A 22,588-nucleotide genomic window follows, 5' to 3' on the forward strand; every position below is an offset into this window, starting at 1 on the left:
AGGAATAAGAAATTTTATTTCTTAGGCTAGACTCTTTTCCCCTTCAAGTTATTTGCCAAACTAAATAGGAGAAATTCATTTGGAAGGGGATATCTGAGACAGAATCTTGCTATGTCTTCCAGAATGGCCTTGAACTATGTAGTCCAGGTTGGCCTCGAACTGGGGACAATACTGAAGCACTAGCATTAAAAGAGTGTGCCACTACACCTGGCTTTATTTCAATTAACATTAAAAATTTGCTACTGTTTAAAGAAAGGATAGTGTTTTACATTTTAGTTTAATATATAACAACCTGAATTCTAGACACTAGAAACTTTGTAAGGCTACAGCTCTGGGCAAGTGCACTTTTATTTTGTAGTATTAGGATTAACTAGTTTCAGGAATGTAACAGTAGGTAAAAGCAAAAACTAAAACTAAAAAAGCTTCAAGAAATTTTATTTCCACTCATGCCAAAATAAAATATTTCATGTTTTTGGAGAAACTAAATCTTGAATACTCAACAGCAGAATACTTACCTTTTCTACAAGTGGTATTAACTGCTGGTGTTCTGCTAAAGTCTTTAACAACTCCATAATGAAAGGCAGATAATTATGCTTCCTTCTGATATTTTCAATCTGAAATAAAACAAAACATTGCACTGCATTTCTACTAATTTTCTGCTATCTTTTGTATCCAATTAAATATAGGAATGGAATAAAATCCTTCACTATCATAGTAAAAAAATATTAGAAATAATGAGATTCTGTTCCTATTGAGAATGAAGACTAATAAAACCAAACAAATGGCGAGAGTTTCTTGTGCACAGCTTTAGCGCATTCAGCAAAGTCTTTTCAAAGTCTAACCTAAGATTATTTGTGAAAATGTAAACTAAAAACTTAAGGTCTACATGATAAATTCATACATAAATTACTATATCTATGTAAACAACAGACAAAGCCTAAAGAAACCAGCTTTATTTTGTGGAAAGTGATGCCAGAAAATAATCTACTTGCAATAGAAAACTGCATTGTTTAGAAAATACTCAGATATTTTTATGCAATTCCAGTACTTCATCAATGATGGCAATGACCAAGACTTCTATCAGGTACAGATTCAAGTGAATGCTCTTCTTTAATAGCTTTTATCTTTTAAAAATTCATTTCAACATTATTCTACTTCACATAAATTTTAGCTTCTCTGAGGTGCCTTTTGGACTAGCTGTGACATCTCTGTGGATGCTTACAGTTAATTGTATTAAATTTTAACAGTTAATTCATTTTATATCAGTATAAGAATTATTTCAGTTTTTAAAACAAAGCACTGCCAAACAACATAGCAGACAAAGATTCTAAGAACTTGTTTTATTTTGGGTAGACATTAAAAATTAATTATATAACAATCCTGCATAAGAATGTATGAAAAATGGGAAATCTGAGTTTTTGAAATATTATGTGAAATGGAAAATAATGGTTAAAACTACTGTCACTTACTTTCCTGTCCCCATAAACTTGGCTTTTCCTTTGTTCTCTCTAGAATAGTCTGGAACTTGCCTACTCCTGCTATTTCCACCTGAAAAAAATCTACTCATTTTCTGTAACAGTCATTTGTTGGCTATTACACCGTAAGGCACTACACTGCCACTGGTGGGCAACAAAGGAAAAAGGAGCTGGGCATAGCAGCACATGCCTATGATCCCAGCAGTCGGGAGGCTGAAGCAGTATATTAATTGCCAGTCCTAGACCAACCTGGGCTTCAAAGTGAGTTCAAGGCCAGCCTGAAATGCATGGCAAGACCCTGTCTCAAAAAGAAAAAGAAAGACACACATACACAAACAGAAAAGGACAATTTTTGCCTTCAACTAAGCTTCAAATGAAAAGGATCTTTTTATTATTATAACACGCATGACACCATATACAGTGCCATCCACAGCAATGGGCATGCTGAGCCGGCCAAAAGACCAGGCATGGTAGTGCATGCCTGTAATCCCAGCACTGGGGAGGCTGAAAACAGGAGAATCAGTAAAGTCCCAGCTGCATAGTAAGATCCTGTATCAAATTAAAAATTAAAAAAAAAAAAAAAAACAAAGTTTGTATCTAAAACATAAAATTCAAAGTTGCCTCTTCTTTTCACTCTGAAAAACCTTGAACAGAATGAAAGTTAAGGAGAATGATACTATTAAAAAGAACCTTTATATTTGACTCTGAATTATGTGTTTAATAAAACTAAAACTTAGGAGGCTTTTCTGGGAACTGATTGGATTATCTGAACATTTATTTATTTATTTTGTGGTACTGGGCATCAAACTCAGGACCTTGTACTTGTAAGGCAGGTGCTTATGCTGCTGAGCTATCTCCCCGACTCCAATAAAACTAAAACTTTAATAAGAAATTTTTTAAATCATAAAAATGTAAAAGCAAAATCAAGAGAAAAAACTAAGTGAAATTTAAACTGGGCATGGTGGCGCACGTCTATAATCCAGCACTCAGGAGGCCAAAGCAGGAGGACTGCTAAACTTGAGGCCAGCCTGAACTACACAGCAAGACTGTCTGAAAAGACCGAAAAAAAAAAAAAAAAAGAAAGAAAGAAAGGAAGGAAGGAAGGAAGAAAGAAATTTAAAACACTGTGATTTCACTGGATGTCTACAATAGGACATATCCTAAGGAATAAAACAAACTTTAAAAAACTTCAATTGTTGGGACAGGGAGATAGCTCAGTAACATAAGCACCTGCCTGATAAGCGGAAGGTCCTGAGTTCAATCCCTGGTACCAAAAAAAATTGAATTTTTATCATTACTGGTAATATTATTAAATCTGAACCTTTTAATATATATACATACTATGCATATATATCATACAGCAAAAAATATTTAGCTAAAGTTGGTAGGAACCAAAATTTTTAGGTTTAAGAAATGCAAATTCTTAACTTCAAGTATGAAAACCTTTTCATCCAAATTTTGATTAGTAACATGAATTCTCTTCGTATTTTCTTTTCAAAAATAAGGCAAGAAAGAAAACTGTTTTTTCCTTTTTTTTTTTTTTGCAGAACCGGTGATTGAACTCAGGCCCTTAAGCTTGCCAGGCAAGCACTTATTCTACTGAGCCATCTCCCTGGCCCCCCGTTTGTTCCTTTGAGAAGACCTAGAAAAAATGATAATCAGAAGCACTGAGCAGCCTCAGCAACCAGATAATGGTTTTGAGAAATAACCTGCTACTGTGAAAATTCAGCACTTCTTCAAACTACAGCTGAGTGCAAGTCTGAAGCAAGAAACGTGTCAGAAGAGTCTCAAACCTCATGTCATACCAGAAAGCAAGGAAGTTATAAAAAACTAGAAGTGGTATATCAAAGACTTAGTAAACAGCCTGACAAGGTTCCCAATGGTCAAAGATAGGTTAATCGAGCATAGTGAAGAATAACTGGTGAATTAAAGCATCAAATTGCTAAAAATCTGTTCTTTATAAAACTATTAAAAATTTTGGGCTGGAGATATATCTCAGAGGTAGAATAGCTAACAAGGGCAAGGATCTGGGCTGAATCCCCAACAAAGCAAAAAATATAAATAAATATATAAATGGAAGTCATACTACTTCTACTTGTAGGGTATCAGAAAATCAACACATTATCCTGAAAACTGGTAAATGATAGGAAAGAAATAACATATTAAACATACTTTCATGTCAGAATATCCTGCTTTTTATTACAATATTAAAAGAACAAATTTTAAAACATACCTTGTATCTTTTTAATTTTTGTACTTCTTCTTCAATAAGCATCTGATTTTTGGCAACTTCTGACTGAATAGCACTTAACATATTATTTCCCTGATCTGTATCCATGGGCTCCTCCTTGGAAGAAAAATACCACACCCTAATGATTGAAGTTTACGTCCAAAAGATTTTTAAATGATTAAAATAATAAAATTAATTTCAAATTTCTACTAGTAATGTTGGTAACAAGATATTAGCCTAAAAACAGCAATGTTTAAAAAAAAAATACTTAAATGGTATCTTCCATAGTTCTGTGTTTCTGTAATAACATGTTTCAATTTTTACCTAAACAGAAAACCTGTATTGTGTCATACTGCCATAATCTACTAAAGGATAAATCTGTTTATATGTACTTTTAAGAAAATGTGACCAAAGAACAGTAAGAATTTTGTCTATTATTATATTTCTTTTCCAATCATATTTACTACCTAAAGATTAAAAAAAATGAGCAAAGATTGTGTGTGAATCAAAATGTACCCAATTAAATTAGAAAAACATTCTAACTTAAGTATATAATAAAAAAAATTGTAGTAAGTAAATAGTTCACTGCTACCACTTATTTGACATTTATGATTTATCAGTCATTGTTTTAAATGTCTCATTTAATGCTCCTAACAAGGTAAATGCTATTAAATATTACCTTCATGCTACATGAAGAAACAGAAATCCACTAAACAGTAAAAACAAGAGTTAAATCCAGGCAGCCTGAATCCAGCATATACTGTATTGGGTTAATTTTTACTTGAAACACTTACTAATCAAATCTATATTCAAAAAAAAAAAGTAAAAGATTTTCTCTAAGAGAATAACTGAACTAAATATGGTTTTTAAAATGTAGCCACAAACCTCTGCAAGTTGTCTTTGCAACTCTGCTATCTTCTGTTCATATATCATTTTTCTGTCAGACACAATGGCCATTAAATTAAATCGAATTTCACCTTCACTGTACCTAGAAAAGTTATTACAAAATTTATAATGTAATAGAGAATTATAAATCATTGCTATTAAACATCAACTATGATTACTCCATGATTCTTTGAAGTAAACAAAAATGTATAAATTGGTTAACAATAAAAGTTAACATTTTAGAAAGCTTTTTTTATAGGAAAGAAAAAATAATTATTGCAAAAAAAAAAAGTCTGGTGCTATAGTCTCAAGTACTACTTAGAAGGCTGAGGCAGAAGGATCATACAGCTGGAAGCCAACCTGAATGAACAATATGCCAGTAGCTAGACATATCTCTAAATAAAGAAGTAAATGGATAAATTTCATCATTCTAAAATGTTAAGTTTCACTTAACCACCTGAAATACTAAATTTGAAATAACATCTTCGTCATTTTTCCTAGCTTCATAAGACATAAATAGAATTAAAGTTAAGGTCTACTTCTGGTGTTTTAATTATACTGGCAACTTGGTGATAACCAGTCCTTACTATATAATAAACACAGTATTCTGGAGGGACTTGAAGTTTAACATACCAATACTTGATGGGAAATACCTGTTCCATGTTATGTCTAAGATGTCTGATATTCAGACAGATAGTGAGGTTAAGTTCAACTGCCTGTGTTATAGGGCAATAATATCATTAAGCTTCTCTTCTGGAGGGTTAACAACTTAAGTTTGCAGACCGAAAATTAAAGAAAAAGAAGGGCTACAAGGACAGCCAACATTTTGGCTTTAGCCTTTCAAGGTCAGTAAGGACTCAGGAAATAGAAGACCCTGTACTGTAACATCCTATAACTCAATTATGTCCCAAATTTTCTGATCAAGGAGATCTTAGGGCCACAGAGGAAAGTGACTGACAATGTAGTGTGTGCCTAAGGAGAGTCACATGGAAGGAAAACATTCTCTCAGGCTTTCACAGAGAGCACATTGACCAAGCAATGGCCGTGACTCATCCATATAGCTGACACTGACAAAGGATCTACAAACTGAGGTACAGGGTTTCAGGTTAAATCCTGAGGGGATCTGACTGACCTTATCAGATACAAAAGTTACATTTCTTGTTATATAGGTCTTGCTCCTTCTTGGTCTTAACCATCCAGCAGAAAAGTATGAAAATGAAATATAAAAAGTAAAGCCTTATTAATATGATGAGCTATAAAATGCTCAACAACTTCGGACATTTGACAATCTTATGGAAAACCCACTACTGTTAGGGACTATTGGAGTATATTTGGATATTTTGCTGAATTCATATACCTACAGTATTTCAATAACAATGGAACATCCTTCTCTGACAAAACCAAAAAATGGGGATACAAATGAATGACCATTTTGTATCTGTATACTCAAAATAGTTAGGATAGATAATACAGCTCCATTCTCTTAATTCAATGAATAGAGAGGTTTGTTCTAGTAGTGTTTGAGACAGGATATCAGGTCTGCATCTTGTACAACGAATAACCACTAAGACAACAATATATAATGTATTAATTATTGAAAATGTACTATAATTGCTTGTGAAACTGTCTCGTTTCTCAATGAAAATATTTTTAAAAAGTATTCATGATATACTTTCTATTTTAATGAATACATTTAAATTTTTATCTTATATATGTAAAATATTTGCATAATTATATCCTGTAGTAAAACTTCTGAATGCAGTTTAATTTTTCACTACTTGATACCAGTAAAACATCTCATAGCTTCAGCTGGTTTATGGTAGGAAATGGCACTTAGAAAACTATTCGTTACATGTAAATGGCACTTATTCCTCACATCAAGTACAGCTAAAAATTCCAGACATAATAAATTACAAGGAGAGGGAAGAAGGGGGAGGGAGAGACAGAAAGAGAAAAAATTTGAATGAATGAATGAATATAAATAAATTTTCAAACGTAGAGAAGGCAGACAAGCTACAGAAATCAGGATCCAAGAACTGCATGGCTATTCTTGGTTTCTCTTTCTACCACATAAATCCTAGCTAGCTTTGAAGCTGAAGATAGCAATTCAGACATGTCAACAAACAAACAAGAAATACCCAACAAAAGGTCTGCTTTCTCTAGCAAAACAGCACAGGAAGGAGCCTGGAAAGACAGAAAAAACTTCAAACAAAAATCACTCTACTGTGGTCAGACAAAAAAAAAAAAAAAAACAAAAACTTTGACCCCACAGCAAAAGGTGAAGCACGGAACCCAGATATCCCACCTCACTATGCTGCAATGAGACAACTGTGTTGTTGTGAAAAAGGCTGAACAGGGATGTGGGCTTTTCATCTCTAATAAGTGTCAACAACAACAGACAATTGTAGTATCAGAAAACAATGAGCAGAGACCAGAACTGTCACTATCATCTAGTGACAAGGCCACCAAGCCCCACTTAAGAATCAGTAGAGGACATGTGGAGAGCAGTAACAAGGCACACCTATCTCTCCTAGCCAGAGTGGTATCAGTGGAAACCCTTGGGAGCCAGAACTCTCACCCTGTCCAGCAGTAACGGGGAACCACTTTCCCCCTTAAGTGTCAACAGAAGCCAAATTGGAAACATGGGCTTCAACTTCTCCCCGGCAATAATGAAGTAGCACTCTCAAATTACTCTGCCAAGAGTGTTTATTAAAAAGTTAAAACAGAACATTTAAATATTTAATACTACCAGGTATGGTGGCACACTCCTGTAATCCCAGAGTAGGCTGGGGCAGGAAGATCACCATAAGTTCGAGGCCAGCCTGCACTACACAGTGAGACCTTTCAAAAAAGCAAGGAAAAAATTATGTGTGTGTGTGTGTGTGTGTTGTGTGTGTGTATGTTCAAGTTTTGGTCAATAAACACTCATTATATTTAAAAATCATAAAGGTCTCAGCCTAAAAGATGGTAGATGGCAGAACTGTCTGACAGAGATCTTAAAAGGTCATTATGAAAATGATTCAATGAGCAGTTATGAATAGACACAAGCAAAAAGTCAGTCTTACCAAAAAAACAGAAGATATGAAAAGAATCCAAAATGAAATTTTACAACTGATATATACAATAAGCAAAATAACTCAATAGATGATCTAAACAATGTAATGGAAAGCACAAGGAAAGAAACACTGAACAGGAAGACAGAACAACAGAAATAATCTGAAAAAAGAAAACAGACTGAAAAAAATAGCACCAAGCAATCTATGAAACTAACTAAAGAACTAACATCCAAGCCCTTGGCGTATAACAAAGGGAGGAGAAAAAGAGAGTGAAGTTGAGAAGTAGTCCAAGAAAATATCCCAGATTTGACAGGACATAAACCAACAGAGATAAGAAGTTGAACAAACACCAAGCAATATAAAACCAAGGAAATTTACACAAGAGACATTAAAGTGAAACTTCTGAAAACTAAAGATGAAGAACAAAGCAACCCTGCCATATCTACAGAGGAATGACACTGGATATAACATGAGAAATCAGAGGGCAAAGACTGGGCGTGGTGGAGCACCTGTAATCCCAGCTCTTGGAAGGCTAAACAGGCAGATCATTACGAGTCCGATCTAGTAGTGAGACCCTAAATACCCTGTAGATCCTTCCCTAAATTACAAAAAAAAAAAAAGAAAGAAAGAAAGAAAGAAAGAAAGAAAGAAAGAAAGAAAGAAAAAAAGAAAATCAGAGGGCAATAATGTCAATAACCTGGCAGCGACATTGTATGATCATTTGCAAGACAGGTACCATTCCAAGACAAAAATACACATGACTTCTTTATAATAATTTTTACAACTGAATGTGAATATATAATTATTTTTTTTAAAAAAGGATGAATTTTATATTTTAAAAATCCTTAAAAACAAAATGAAACTTAAAAAAATCATAAAATATATGTAGCAAAAAAAAACTCTTAATGTAGATCAACAGATCTAATTTCTCTAATATTAGTATGTCATATTCTTACATAAAAGTCATTTTTCTGAAATAGTTACTGAACGCATTAACTTAATGAAAAGTAGATTTATTCATCTCCCTACTGTAAGAACCAGAAAGAATAAATAAAACCTGGAAGATATAATAGGTATAGTAAAATGTAAAGAAACTGAACTTAAGGATTAAACAATGAAGATGTGAGAAAGGAGAAAAGATAGGAAAAAAGGAGGGAAAAACATGCAAGTATATATACAGGATGGCTGAGATGACTGTACTCACAATTTCCATAAGTCTTTTTGAAAATAGTAATTAATGTTTACAATTTTCACCTTGACTAACTCTGTATGCTGATATCTGCAACTGAGAAACTACATCGGAGAACAGCAGTGTGTAATACAAAACCCTAGGTTAGGACTGGGGAGATGGCTTAATGGCATAACTGCTGCCTGGCAAGCACAAATTCTTGAGTTCAATCCTCAGTACCAAAACATGAAGACGATGAAGAAGAATCCATGGCTAAATACCTTTCACCTTGGTCTTCTAAATGTGTACTGTTTCTAATGTCTTATCAATTAGTATACTCTTTAACTTAAATGTTTTTTAAAAAGTAGATTTTTGATACACACTGTTAAAACATTAACAACAAAATGTACAATAACCACAGTGTTATGTCAATGAATTTGGTGGAATATTTACTTTTGTATCCTTTTTTCTATCACTGGTCTTACTGCACTAATCCAGTCATCTTGATTGCATGCACCTAGAAAGAAATTTTAGAAGTCACAACAAAAATTTTAAAAAATCAATATTAACAATTTCTCAAAAGTGTGATCTAAGTAAAGCCATGCTGTTATGTTGAGCTGTGGGGGATTCAGGTCAACAATTTCTGACATTGCCAGTCAAGCGGAAGACCCAATACTATTATGGGCTACTGAACTCTTTTAGAATATTTTGCTGAGTTTACACACCTATAATATTTAAATGATGGAACTTAACAAAAAAAGGGGATACAGAATAATGTCCATTTTGTATCTGTGTATTCAAAGTGGTTAGGATAGATATATAGTTACATTCTCTTAATGAACAGAGTGATCTGTTCTAATGGTGTTTGTAAATAGGATATCATGTCCGCATCTTGTACAGCAATTAACCACTAGGAAGAGTGTATGCAATGTGTTAATTATTGAAACTGTCCTACCAATTTGGTTTGAAACTGTCTCATTGCTATTTGTTTCTCAATAAAATTATGGGAAAAAAAAAGTGTGATCTAAAATATTCCTTTTTAGAAATGCTTTAATAAATTCAGGACAGTATAAACCTTTTTAGAACAATTACATTACGCTTCAATTCTTATTTTCTTGGTAAGGGTTAGGCGAATTATAATTTATATTATTACATTATCATGTCACCTAGTATATACTTAGCAAATATTTAGAGAAATTAAGAAGTTATCTTAAATGGATAATCCTTGAAATAAGGATGACTACTTTCCTTTCACAGATGGTAAAACTAAAGGCTTAGAAAAACAGCATACACGTCAATTCAATCCTTATTTTTTCAACATTTTGTCTGATTTCCCACAATCATAACTATAAAATAAAAAAATAAAATCCACTCATCATGCAAAATCAATTTTACTGTTTTAATCCTATTTTCATAAGTTGTAGCATAGCCACCAGCTGTATAGTAAAACTAGCCACTGCATTCTTTTACTTCTTTATGCTTAATGATTTAAGTGAATAAATAGCTAACCACAGAGAATTCAACAGAGAACATGTAGATATGATATTAAGTACCAAACTGGTGGAAAGCATTTTCTATAGAACTGAAAAAACATTCCACTAGTTTTTTAATAATATGGAAATATAAGTATTTTAAATATAGATGGCATATAAAGATGTATTTAATACACTATAGAAAATTCAACTGTAGTAAACATATCCTTCCTACATTGGTTTTATTATAAAACCTGAGACTTACATATCATACCTCACAGTATTTTTGCCTTTAAAATGTAAGCAATCTTGTGTGTAAAACAAACTTTTTTTCCCTTGCTAAATGAAAAATAACAGAAACAGGAACCAGGTTACCCAAATCAATTGGTCCTTCTCTTAATCCATCCAATTCATACAACCTTCCATTAACAGGAACATAACTGACAAAGTGAAAAGCATCTTCTTCTTTGGCTGACGTCTTTGCATCAAATTCAAACATTTGTTGTCTACAGTAAAGAAAAAAAAAAATTAGAGAAAAGCAAAAAAAAAAAAAAAAAAAAAAAAGTTGTTATTTAAAATAAAGCCTACATACCTGGCAAAACTGTTGTGCACTTGTCGAATCACATCTGAATTGCTCAATGCCAAACCTTTCATCTGAAATAATTTAAAAAGTAGTCTGTTAAAATAAGAGCTATCACAAATAGGTCATCTGGGATTGGGAAGAAGAATATACTCACAGCTGCATCAAAGCTTTGTGAAAATTCTTTAAATTCTGATAATGTTTCTCCTAAATGGACATCTTGATGGGTACAGTTCAGTAACACACTTACAATGGCTTGAGTAGCACAAGCATTATTTATTACCTACAAAATATAAGAGTGAAGATGTGAGAGTTAATCATGATATGTCAACCTCAATGAATTAAGAAACACCTAGCAGATTAGTAAAGCACAGTGCTGGATACATCTGTAATAAGTGACATGTACTCTCATAAACTGAAGGAAAAAGATGCACCCCAGAGGTGGGTGGTATCAACAAGTAGGCCATCCCGTTGCCTGAATAGAGAAAAAGGAAAGAAATATTTTGTTTTTGTTGAGATCCAGCTGTCATCACTGCCTGTGGGTACTGGTCTCCAGTGTCTCCAGCCTTCTAACAGATGCATACCAGTGATGCTCCAGTGAGCATCTAGCCCTTCAGCCTAAATCCTCAAATGTTCATGTTCTGAGGTTTCCATCTTGGGCTGACTAGCTACTGGATCTTTCAGCTCTCCAGCATGGAGACAGCCATCATGGACTCTCAGTCCCTGATCCTGCAAGTCTACTTAATAAAATCCCCTTGAATAATTATGCATATATTTTCCATTGACTGTTACTGTAGAAAACTCTAACATAATAATAACTCAGTGTCCATTTGCTTGAAGGAACTATTTAAGTGGTAACAATGACACTCAAAACATTATTATTTTCAAATTTTATTTTATACTTCTAGTAGACACATAATAAACATGTTTAATTTCTATTCCAGTCTAATTTCAAGAACATGGTGAAATTCTAACATTGGCAATTTTATGAAACCAAAAAAAAAAAAAAAACAAAAAAACAAAAAAATCAAAAAACCAATCCAGTTTAAGTAACAAGATCAATTACCCTAACCTAAAACACAGCTGAATTAATCTAACAAAAATTGCTTTCCCCATTTTTTAAAAAATTTATTCTATCTACTGAATTCAGTCATATTTATACAGCACAAATTTCAGACACAGCACAAATTTCAACTCATCTATGTGGCTGTTAGCAAAGTTCTGCAATATATCTATGCTCATTTGAATATGCAAGAAAGGTATGTATTATCCACACATTTTCTTAAATCACAGTCCTTACAATGTTGTCATCTAGCTATTAAATGTTCATTAAACAAATTATGTGCCCTTGCGTTCTAGTCAGAAGAGAAAAATTTAGATAGCATCTCTGTCAAGTAGTTTCTACTACTTCATATATATTACCTTTTTTCATCCTCTCAACAACCTATGATGAAGGAGTAATAGCCAAGGAGTAATAGCCATGGCCTTGCTTATATATGTGGAAGTTAAAGCAGGAAGAGACACAAGGTGACACCTAACCAAAAGACAGTCTGATTTCTAGAACTCCTGTACTTAGCCATCACACTAGATTGTCCCTGTATATATAGGCTCTCAAACAAGATTATAATTTATGGACAACAGTTTCTTCTACACTTTTGAGGGCAGATACAAAACCAGAGTTGGAAAGGACCTAAAATCTGTGAATGCCAGAAGGTTAACTACAGTATTTAACAATTTTTTTTACTCCTTTACTCCTAATTTTTAACACATAATACCACTACCCTTGTGTGATTCCTCTCTTTGAAGTACTTCCTAAAATTGATAAATTAGAGTACTGGGAGATCTAGAATCTAATTAAGATTGTTATTGCTGGGGCTGCGGAGATAGCTCAGCAGTCTAAGTGCCTGCCAGGCAAGCACAAGAACCTGTGTTTGATCCTCGGAACCACATGCTGTGCCATCCTGGAACCCCAGGTACGCCACGTGGGCCACTAAAACCAGCTGTGGTGGTGCACATCTGTAATCCCACTGTGCTGGGGAGACTGAGACAGGAGGATCACTATGAATCCAAGCTGTGTAGCAAGGCCCTGTACCAAATCTATCGATCAATCAATGAATAAAAATAAATTTGAAAAAAAAGATTGTTATTGCTATCTATCAATGTAGATTTTTTATCTGAATCACAGTTGGTTAGTAAATTTCAATGAATTACTTTAACCATCATAAATGCGGTTTTCACACTAGGATGGCAGTATGCAATGTGTTAATTATTGGAACTGTCCTACCAATTTGATTTGAAACTGTCTCATTGCTATTTATTTCTCAATAAAATTATGGGGGGAAAAAGATGAAAAAAAATTAAAATAATAAATGGGGTTTTCAAAAACTTTATAATCTCTTATGTTGGGCCAAAATTACCTGAAATGAAACTGTATGGGGATAGAGACAATAGGAATACAATTAAAATTTACACTTATTCACACATTCTTTCAAGACCATGATATATCAAAGATAGTCAATGCTACAGCCAGTATTCTATCACACACTTCTATAATTTAAGGAATTTAAGTCTGTAATTGATGTCTGTAACATCACTGGAAGTTGATATTTCTTAAAGAAAAGTAAAATAAAAACTAGTTACTGATATTTCTCTTTTGATGCCCACAGTAATTTCGTCTATGATATATTACAACTCATTTTGTATATGAGGAATAGCACTTACAGTGCATATGGATATAAAAATATTCAAAAACTGGTTTTTCTCATGCCAAAGATTAAAATATCCTGGACCCATATCCTGCACCATGCACTAAAGTTGAAATGGATCAAAGATCTAAATATTAAAACAGAAACATTAACTTTGCTACAAGATAGATTAAGTAAAACTCAAGACATTGGAGTAGTAAAGACTTTATGAACAAAATCATGATCACAGGGAATCAGTAAATATCTCATCTTATTAAAAGTTTTTTGCACTGCAAGAGAAATCACCAACAGAGTAGAGACAACCCACAGTGTGAGAAAACATGTTTACCAACTGTTTCTCACACAGAAGAATACTATTGAGAAAATATAAAAAAAACTCAAAATAATCAGAGCACCAAATTTAATGCCCCAGTTCAAAAATGGGCATCTGAGATGAATCCATACTTCTCAGATAAAGAAACACAAATGGCAAATAAGTATATGGAAAAATGTTCAACATCACTGGTCATCAGAGATATGAAAATTAAAACAACACTGAGATTCCATCTCACTACAGCAAGAATGGCTATTATCATGAAATCAACTAATAACACATGCTGGTAGTGCTGTCGGGGAAAACGGAACAATTCTAAGTTACATTCCTCTGGTTGCTGAGACAAAATACCCAACACCCAAAATTAAGGAAGGAAAAGTTCATTTAGCTCACAGTTTGTGGAGGTTTCAGTTCATACTCAGCTAACTCCAAGGCAGAGTGGCACACGGCAGAGGACTGTAGTTCATGGTGGTGGAAAACAGCTAAATAGCAAGAGCAGTGGCAGACAGCAGGCCTTTTTCCCTCCTTTATATTGCATTCAGGTTGCCCATCCCAGGGCAGGTGGGCACTCACACCCGTAATCCCAGCACTGGATCAATGAATTAATCACAAACTCTAAAAGCCTAACTCATGACTGCATGAGGCTTTAGGGGGACATCTAGACCAAAACCATCATACCTTCTCCACTATTGGTGGGAATATAGATTGTTGCAACCACTGTGAAAAATCAATGTGGAGATGCCTCAAAATACTAGGACTGGAGGTCCCATTCAACCCAGCTATTCTCCTTCTTGATATTCCCAAAAGAATTAAAAGCATCATACCACAGCAACATATGCACATTTATAGTGACACAGTTTATAATAGCCAAATCTTGGAAACAACCCAAATGTCCATCAACTGGTGAACAAAAGAGGTGTCTTTTATACAATGGACTACTACTCTACCATAATAGATATACCTGAGACATTTCTAGGAAAATGGATGCATCTTGAGACCATGTTTTTATGCAAAATAAATCAGACATACATATGTAAACACTGCATTGTTTCTCAGTTGTGAGGAACTGAAAGTGTAAATAAGGACCAAAATGTATAGTACGAATTGTGAAGTAAGAAGAAAATGTTCAAATGGGGAGGAAACAAGGAAGAGGGGAGGAAGAAAGGAAAAAAGAAAATTTAAAAAAAAAAATGAGAAAAAGAAAACATGGAAACAGCTTCTGTAAGTAGGGAGGTGAGGAGGGACTAAAGGGAGGATAAGGGAATGGGAACAAAAAACAAGTTACATCAGGTATAGGTACAAATTCTCTATAAGGTATGTGATCATTATATCTAAAATGTACCAATAAAAAGACTTAAATGTATATATATTATATATTTAATATATATAAATATATTATATATATATATAATATATATACATATATATAACGTATCTAGGAATCAACCTAAGGTAAAAGACATCTACAAAGATAGTAAGACACAAGATGATGGAAAGATCACCCATATTCATGGGACAGCAGAATTAGCACTGTAAAAATATAATACTACCAAAAGTAATTTATAGATTTAGTGGAATCCCCATCAAAATTCCAGTGACATTCTTTAGAGAACTAGAAAAAAGCAATCCTAAAATTTATAGGGAAGCTCAAAAGACCCAAAATAGCAAAGCAATCCTAATAAAAAAAGAGCAGGCCTTGAAGCATCACCCTACCTGACTTCAAATTGATACTACAAAGCCGTCATAACAAAAATAGCAAAGCATTGATTAAAAAACAAAAACAATAGTCACACAGACCAAAGAATTAGAATAAAGGACAAGAAACAAACTTAACTATAGCCATTTGATTCTGGACAAAAAACCCAAAAATCTATATTGGAGAAATGAAAATGTCTTTAACAAATGATTCTGTGTGTATTATCAATCAAAGATTATTGAAGTTTCATTCTGTTTATTTTAAATGCATGTTAAGGAATAAAGAAAAGTACAGACATCTCTGATACACCTTCTTCCATTCTCAAATCCAATTCATTACATACTAAAGATGTTAACTCTTACTTCCTATTACTACACCTAAATCAGTTTTTTATGTATATCTACTTCCGGGCTGTTGTTAAGCCTTCTATTAATATCAACTACTGTATCTCATACCACTTTTCAAATGCATGCCTCACACTGTAACCAAAGAAATCTCTTCTAAATGCAAATCTAACAATATCATGGTTAAAAACACTTCAATAACTTTCTATTATTCATAGAATACAGATAGAAGTCTCAATAGGACTAAAATACACTGCATGTTCTGACCTCTGGCAACTGTATTTATTCTCCAATGTCCAGGTTGTCCTTACTAAATAAGATTAGACTACCAAAGTCTTATCTGTGCCCATGGCCACCCAGAATGCAGAAAGCATTCCTAGCATCTGTTGCTGATAACCCAAATTACTGAGTTTTGGTGAAACAGAAGGAAGCATATGATTTGAGTATATTTCAAAAAATTTCCATAAGTGTTAAGAGAACGTGCTTTTCTCTGCTGTCTGGAACATGAAACTGAGGTAGAACAGTTGAAACTACAAAAGTTATCTCAAATCATGAAGTAACCTTTGGAATAGAAGACATACACAGAGGGAAAAAAATGAAGGCAGCAACTTTGGCAATTTTAGGACATGTAACCCATTGCTTTTCTAAACTTAATTATACTTAATCCTAAATAATATATACTACTTATTCAGCTTTTTACTTCATGGCATCTCCCTGGTACTCTATAAATTCCAGTTTCAGTGACCTTCTAATGCCTTTTATTAGTCTTACTTCCTTTTGTCATAAAGCTGATGTTAATCTGAAATGATCCTCAATCACTCTCCCCTAGTTAATTCCTACTTAACCTTTACATTTCAGCTAAGCGCTTTCTCAGACCTCTCCAACAAGGTCAAGTTACATTTTTACAAGTATAACTAAGAATTTAACTTTGTCCCAAAAGTTTGTCCCTCTGACCTCTCATAGACCTTAAAATGTCATGCCTGAGAAAAAGAGTCTCTGTTATCTTGGGATGCTGTGCCACACGGATAGTCCAGCAGTCTGACCTGGGGCTGGGGAGCTGGGGCAAAATTATCAACTCAGTATCCCATAGAGCTAAGACTGAGGTCAGCCACATGGCTGGCTGATCAGTTCTATGTGACTGGAGCCCAACAAAAACTCTTGACAATAAAATAAAATTAAATTAAAATACAATACAATACAATAACATAAAAATAAAATAAAACAATGAAATCAAATCAAATCTCTAACTTTCAAGAGTCATTTGAGGTTCTCTGGGTGGGCAATACTCTATTATTATCAGACAACAATGCCAGGAAAGTTAGGATCATCCGTGGTACTATTAGGAGGAAACAATTAAAAGTACCACAACAGAACTTTTCTGCATTCTGCCCCATGTATCTTTTTCTTTTACTTGACCAATCTACACCCTTTTGCTGCAATAAACCAAAATCACTGAATATAACAACTTTCAATGAGGTCTGATTGCTCTTGTGAACAAGCATTCCTCAAATGTGCAACTGCTATCAAGACCGAGGGTAGTCTCGAGAATCCCAAACTAAAAGGTCAGTGATCAAAATGAGAGTAGTCATAATGGATTGTTCCCAAACTTTTAAACATAGTTCTCATTTCATGCTGTATTTACACCCACTGTAATTTTGCATTAATTGGTAATATCAATCTTCTCCACTAAATTCTATGTATATTTGAGGGCAAGAATGATGAGTTTTTCCTTAAGCACCTGTCACTGTCTTTTCCATACTGTGAGTACTCAATCATTCTTTCTGAATGACTGAACAGATGTAGTCAGACAAATCTAGCACCACTGCAGTACAATCTTAAGTAAATCACAATACATTAGCATTCCTATCAGTGAAATGATAACAAGACCATAATGTATAATAGAAAAACACTATCATTCTGAACCCTTACACTGGGTCTTGCACATGCCAGATACTACCACCAAGTTATACCTCTAGCCCTTGATGTTTCATTAGTCAGTGATATATATACCGCCAATCAGCACATGATTTTAAGATGGCTTGTGTTATCTAAGTTGATACAACTCTACATATAAATACTAATACTATACACTTACATGTTTATATTATACATTTAATCTGTATTACCTTATCACAAATAAATTAGACTAATTTTTTAATTTCTGAAAATATTCCTTAAAGTCTGACACTCCGGGTTGCAAATCTTTGGTATAAGCTCTTTTCTTCAAATTTACTTATTTATTTGGTACAGGGTCTCACTATACAGCTCAGACTCATAGTGATCCTTCTGTCTGAGCCTCCCCAGCACTGGGAATACAGGGGTGAGCCACCATGCCCCATTTCGGTGACTGGCTTGGGATGGGGCAAGCATGGCATGTGGTACTGGGGACTGAACCCTGGTTCTTGCACTTGCCAGGCAGGTGCTTAGACCACCAAGCTATCTTCTTGCCTAAAAACTCTTGAAATGCTAAAACCAAAACCAAATTATTACATATATATTACATATATACTACATGCCTTCCAGGGCAGACCCATAGGAGGTATTTATTTATTATTTATTTTGGTACCTGGAATGAAACTCAGGACCTGCATCTGCCAAGCAGGTACTTTTGCTGTTGAGTTGTATCCCTGGCCCAGGAGGTATATATTTAAAAAACTGCAGGTACTATTGAAGAATTATAAATCTGTCTGTTTACTAAAAATTATCATCATACACACCGAAATGGTATTACTGGGGAATTAGTAACCTGACATCTTAATACCAGCAAGAAAATATAATAAAACAATAAATTACAGTAAAGAAGGATAATGTAGACATGGAAAAATATCAAGGGACTCTAGAAATTCATATGCCAACATCATTTTCCTTTATATAGTACTCTTTTAGGGGGAGTTGAGATGGTCTCACTATGTAGTTAAGCCAGACATTAAAGAGACTGAAAATATTTAAAGTAATATTCTCTTTTCACAAATGTTTTTGGTTTTGGTAGATAGTTGTTTTTCATTAAAATATATGACCGTTTTGCCTGGGCATAAAACAAAAAAATGCTTGCCTTACATGCATGAGACCCCAGTTCCATAACCACCAACGAAAAAGTATAATATATAAAAACTTTATTGTTATTTTAAAATGTTTTCATATTTTTTAAATGTTTTGGTTTCAATGTCTAATTTAGTAAGTATTGCTAGACACTCCAATAAAAAGTGTTTTGGAGAAATAATCTTTAAGAGTGTAAAGACATTTTAAGACAAAGAAGTCTAAGGACTGCTATACTATAAACACACAGAGTAAGTCTCTTGGCACCTGAGTTTTCAGCAGACCATACCTGTTTAGCAAAAAATATTGTATCAAGTCTGGAGTCTTGAACCACAGAGCCTGCTGGTTCTTCTCCTGGCTGCCACTTGAAAAGAAAAATTAACCCATGAACTGGCCTACAAATAAAGGTAATTAATAATAATTAGTGACACCAAAACATGATTCTTTTACAATACACTGGTAATATATAATACAATGCAAATGAAATAAACTAAACAAGAAAATTTTAAAATTACTGTCATTCATTACCAAAATGTTGCCATAACGACTAATAAAACTAAAACCTCTATCAGTCAAGATAGAATTATAAAAGTTTTATAATTCAAATTCATATACAATTCATTTGTACCTTGTATCACCTCACTTAAAAACAGAACATTGGTCCTACCAATTTGATTTGAAACTGTCTCATTGCTATTTGTTTATCAATAAAATTATGGGAAAAAAAATTTATATCATTAAAAAAAAACCCAGAACATTGAGAGTATAGCAAAACTAGAAGCTACTAATGCTAGATTAAAATCCAAAATCCATAAAGTTCCTGTGGCATGTTTACAGATAAACTGATAGCATGCATTTTATTAAATGAAGACAGTCACCTTCATATGTACAAAATACAGTAAGAACATCTGCAGTCACCTCCTGCATAGTGAAATCATTCATATTCCTAATGGAACCACTGAGGCACTTGAAAAGTTAAATCACTACTTTTGTCCTCCCTCCAGTGCTTTAGTTGCCTTTCCCTCAACAAAAAATGTTTCCTTTCTATTTTATACAATTTATTTTTTAGTGTTAAAGAGTATGAACTCATGCTAGGCAAGCACTCTACCTATCCTTTTACACACAGATTAAATGTTACACTGTCTTTTTAACCTCCCCTAATCTCAGCCAGAAGTGATTTTATCTAAAATGGTTTTTTTGTGGGGAAAATGTAGAAGCAAATCAGCGCCTTATTACTACTGAAAATAGTCACCATTCTTCCTTAGTCCCCATTTTCCCTTTTAAAAGCCTATACCTTGTCCCTCCAATTCTAAGAATCCTTTTGCAGATTTAAAGGCCATGCTTGAAGTTATGGAGGCTGAGGGTTAAAAAGGAGGCCTAAGAAGTCATTCTGATCAACAATGAGAAAGAAGGGGAAAATTCTCCCTGGCATCTACATTTGGAACTTGCATTGTACTCTTCCCAAGAAACAATGCGATAATGTATAACTTATTTTTGTGGACTAGGAATTGAAGAGAGGGCCTTTCCAATCAGCAACATTCCAGGCACTTGTTTATTTTTAGACTGGGTCCAACTTGCCCAAGCCTCTCAGAGTACTGAGATTACAGGCATACACCAACATACGTGGATGAAATTTTCTTTTTTTCTTTTTTTGGTAGAACCGGGGATTGAACTCAGGCCCTTGGGCTTGACAGGCAAGCACTTATTCTACTGAGCTATCTCCCCAGCCCCAAAATTTTCTGAATTACCATTAATATTCAGTATTTCTTAGATATGCTTTTGTAGACTAACCTATTATTCATGTTTTTTATGGTGCATTTTATAAAACATCACCAGTCACAATTCTGTGGAAATAAAAGTACAAAAATTGGGGGTTTGGGAGTTTTTTTCATATTGTATTGGGGATTGAACTAAGGATCTGCACTTGCCAGGCAGGTGCTTATGCTGCTGAGCTATCTCCCTTGCCTAGAAACTTAAAGTTGAATCTCCTGCAAGTTACATATCTAGGAGCCTCAGGTTCTTGGCTATAAAACTAGAATACCTACCTCATAGGACTAAAAGACTTAAAGAAAATAATATACTTAGCCTTGGATATTCATGTAAAATAAACACAGATCTAACTATCTTTTAAGTTTGTCAAAGCATAATCGAGTATGTCTAACAGAACTAAAATTTTACTTACTTTAATTTTTCAAAACTCTCAGGTTCTAAACTCCATATTTCTTCTACTTGGGCACCTCGGCAACCTGAAATAAAAGTTATTTTCTTTATAAAAACTTCACTATGTCTCATGATAAAGTATCTTTTAAAAGGCACATCTGGGGGCAATAAGACATGACAAATTAAAATAGCAAAACTGATAAAAGCCCAGAGCCAAATTTTATTACTCCCGTTAATAATTCTCAATTATTTGTATGGCGAGTATATCGTAATTTTTTTTTAAAGTTTCAAGAATTTATTATCATTAAATCAGCGTCTTAACTGCTATTTCTCTCAATCTCTCACTCTTCTTTAGCTACTAGGTTTCCCTTACTCTGTTCCTAGCCCTCTTTTCTTCTTTTTCTTGTTATTATGCACTTTTTTCCTTCTGGGAAAATAAATACCACTTCATAGTTATTTCCATATCAGTTTTTGCTCTGGACTTACTTTTGTAAGTTTCACTTGTGTGTTTTCAACCATGTCACAATTATCTCCTCCTTTTTCCTCTCCCAAAATGTTCTTCTTCTATGACAGTGGTTTTCAACTAGGGCATTTCTGTCTCTTAGGGAGCATATACCAACTTTTACAGATACTTTTTATTACTACCATTGTCATTCAAGTATGCAGGAGTACTACTGGTATCTAGCAGTAAAGGGATTATCTGGCTGGGAGAAGCGGCACATACCTAATCCCAACTACTGGGAAGAGTGAGGTGGGAAGATGGCTTGAGCCCAAGAGCTTCGCACCAGCGTGAGCAACATAGCAAAATACCATTTAATAGTTAAAAAAAAAAAAAAAATGTTTAAAATCACTTGGTCCAGTCAAGTATGGTGGCGCACACATATAATCCCAGTACTTGGGAGGTTAAAGCAGGAGGATCGCTGTGAATTCAAAGCCAGCCTCGGCTACATAATGAGTTCAAGGCCAGCCTGGGTTACATAGCAAGACCCTGTCTCAAAAAAGAAGAAAAAAAAAAAGAAAGACCCTATTGAATGAAAGTGCCTCCAAATCTTCTACATAGGAAGAATTTCAAATGATACTTTAAAAGTTGTATATTAAATACATTTATGTTAGTAAATAGCACAACTCAACTATTAGCATCTCTGTCCCTATATACATTCAATTTCCAAAACACCATGATATAACAGAAAGTGAAATAAGCAATGATTGCAGAGACCTGCATCTTAAGCCTAGCAACTGCCTTAAAGTTCTTTTTTTTTTTTAATTTTTGGCGGAACCGGAGATTGAACTCAGGTGCTTGTGCTTGCCAGGCAAGCGCTTATTCTACTGAGCCATCTCCCCGGCCCCAAAGTTCTTAACCTTAAGGATTCAATCTCTCTGACCCTCACTTTTCTTCATGCAGAAAAATATGAACAGTGCTGTTTATCTAAGAGATTGGTCATGAGGATCAATGGGGTTATACATCAAA

The 22,588-nt window shown here is 34.0% G+C and overlaps 1 protein-coding gene across 1 annotated transcript in view; it reads right to left on the bottom strand.

Annotated features, from left to right (window-relative positions):
• Window positions 1–464: 464 nt before the first annotated feature.
• Window positions 465–22,588, bottom strand: part of Uchl5 (ubiquitin C-terminal hydrolase L5) — a 32,806-nt gene continuing 10,682 nt past the window's right edge. The window contains exons 2-10 of the mRNA XM_023707299.1: window positions 21,143–21,206; window positions 19,250–19,355; window positions 11,024–11,149; window positions 10,879–10,940; window positions 10,662–10,792; window positions 9,268–9,331; window positions 4,591–4,693; window positions 3,709–3,822; window positions 465–614 (exon numbers count right to left, since the gene is read on the bottom strand). Coding sequence (XP_023563067.1) covers window positions 465–614; window positions 3,709–3,822; window positions 4,591–4,693; window positions 9,268–9,331; window positions 10,662–10,792; window positions 10,879–10,940; window positions 11,024–11,149; window positions 19,250–19,355; window positions 21,143–21,206 — 920 coding nt within the window. The remainder of the gene's footprint in view (window positions 615–3,708; window positions 3,823–4,590; window positions 4,694–9,267; window positions 9,332–10,661; window positions 10,793–10,878; window positions 10,941–11,023; window positions 11,150–19,249; window positions 19,356–21,142; window positions 21,207–22,588) is intronic.

The sequence above is a fragment of the Octodon degus genome, unplaced genomic scaffold (assembly GCF_000260255.1).
Source record: "Octodon degus isolate 3935 unplaced genomic scaffold, OctDeg1.0 scaffold00009, whole genome shotgun sequence".
Taxonomy (NCBI): Eukaryota; Metazoa; Chordata; class Mammalia; order Rodentia; family Octodontidae; genus Octodon; species Octodon degus.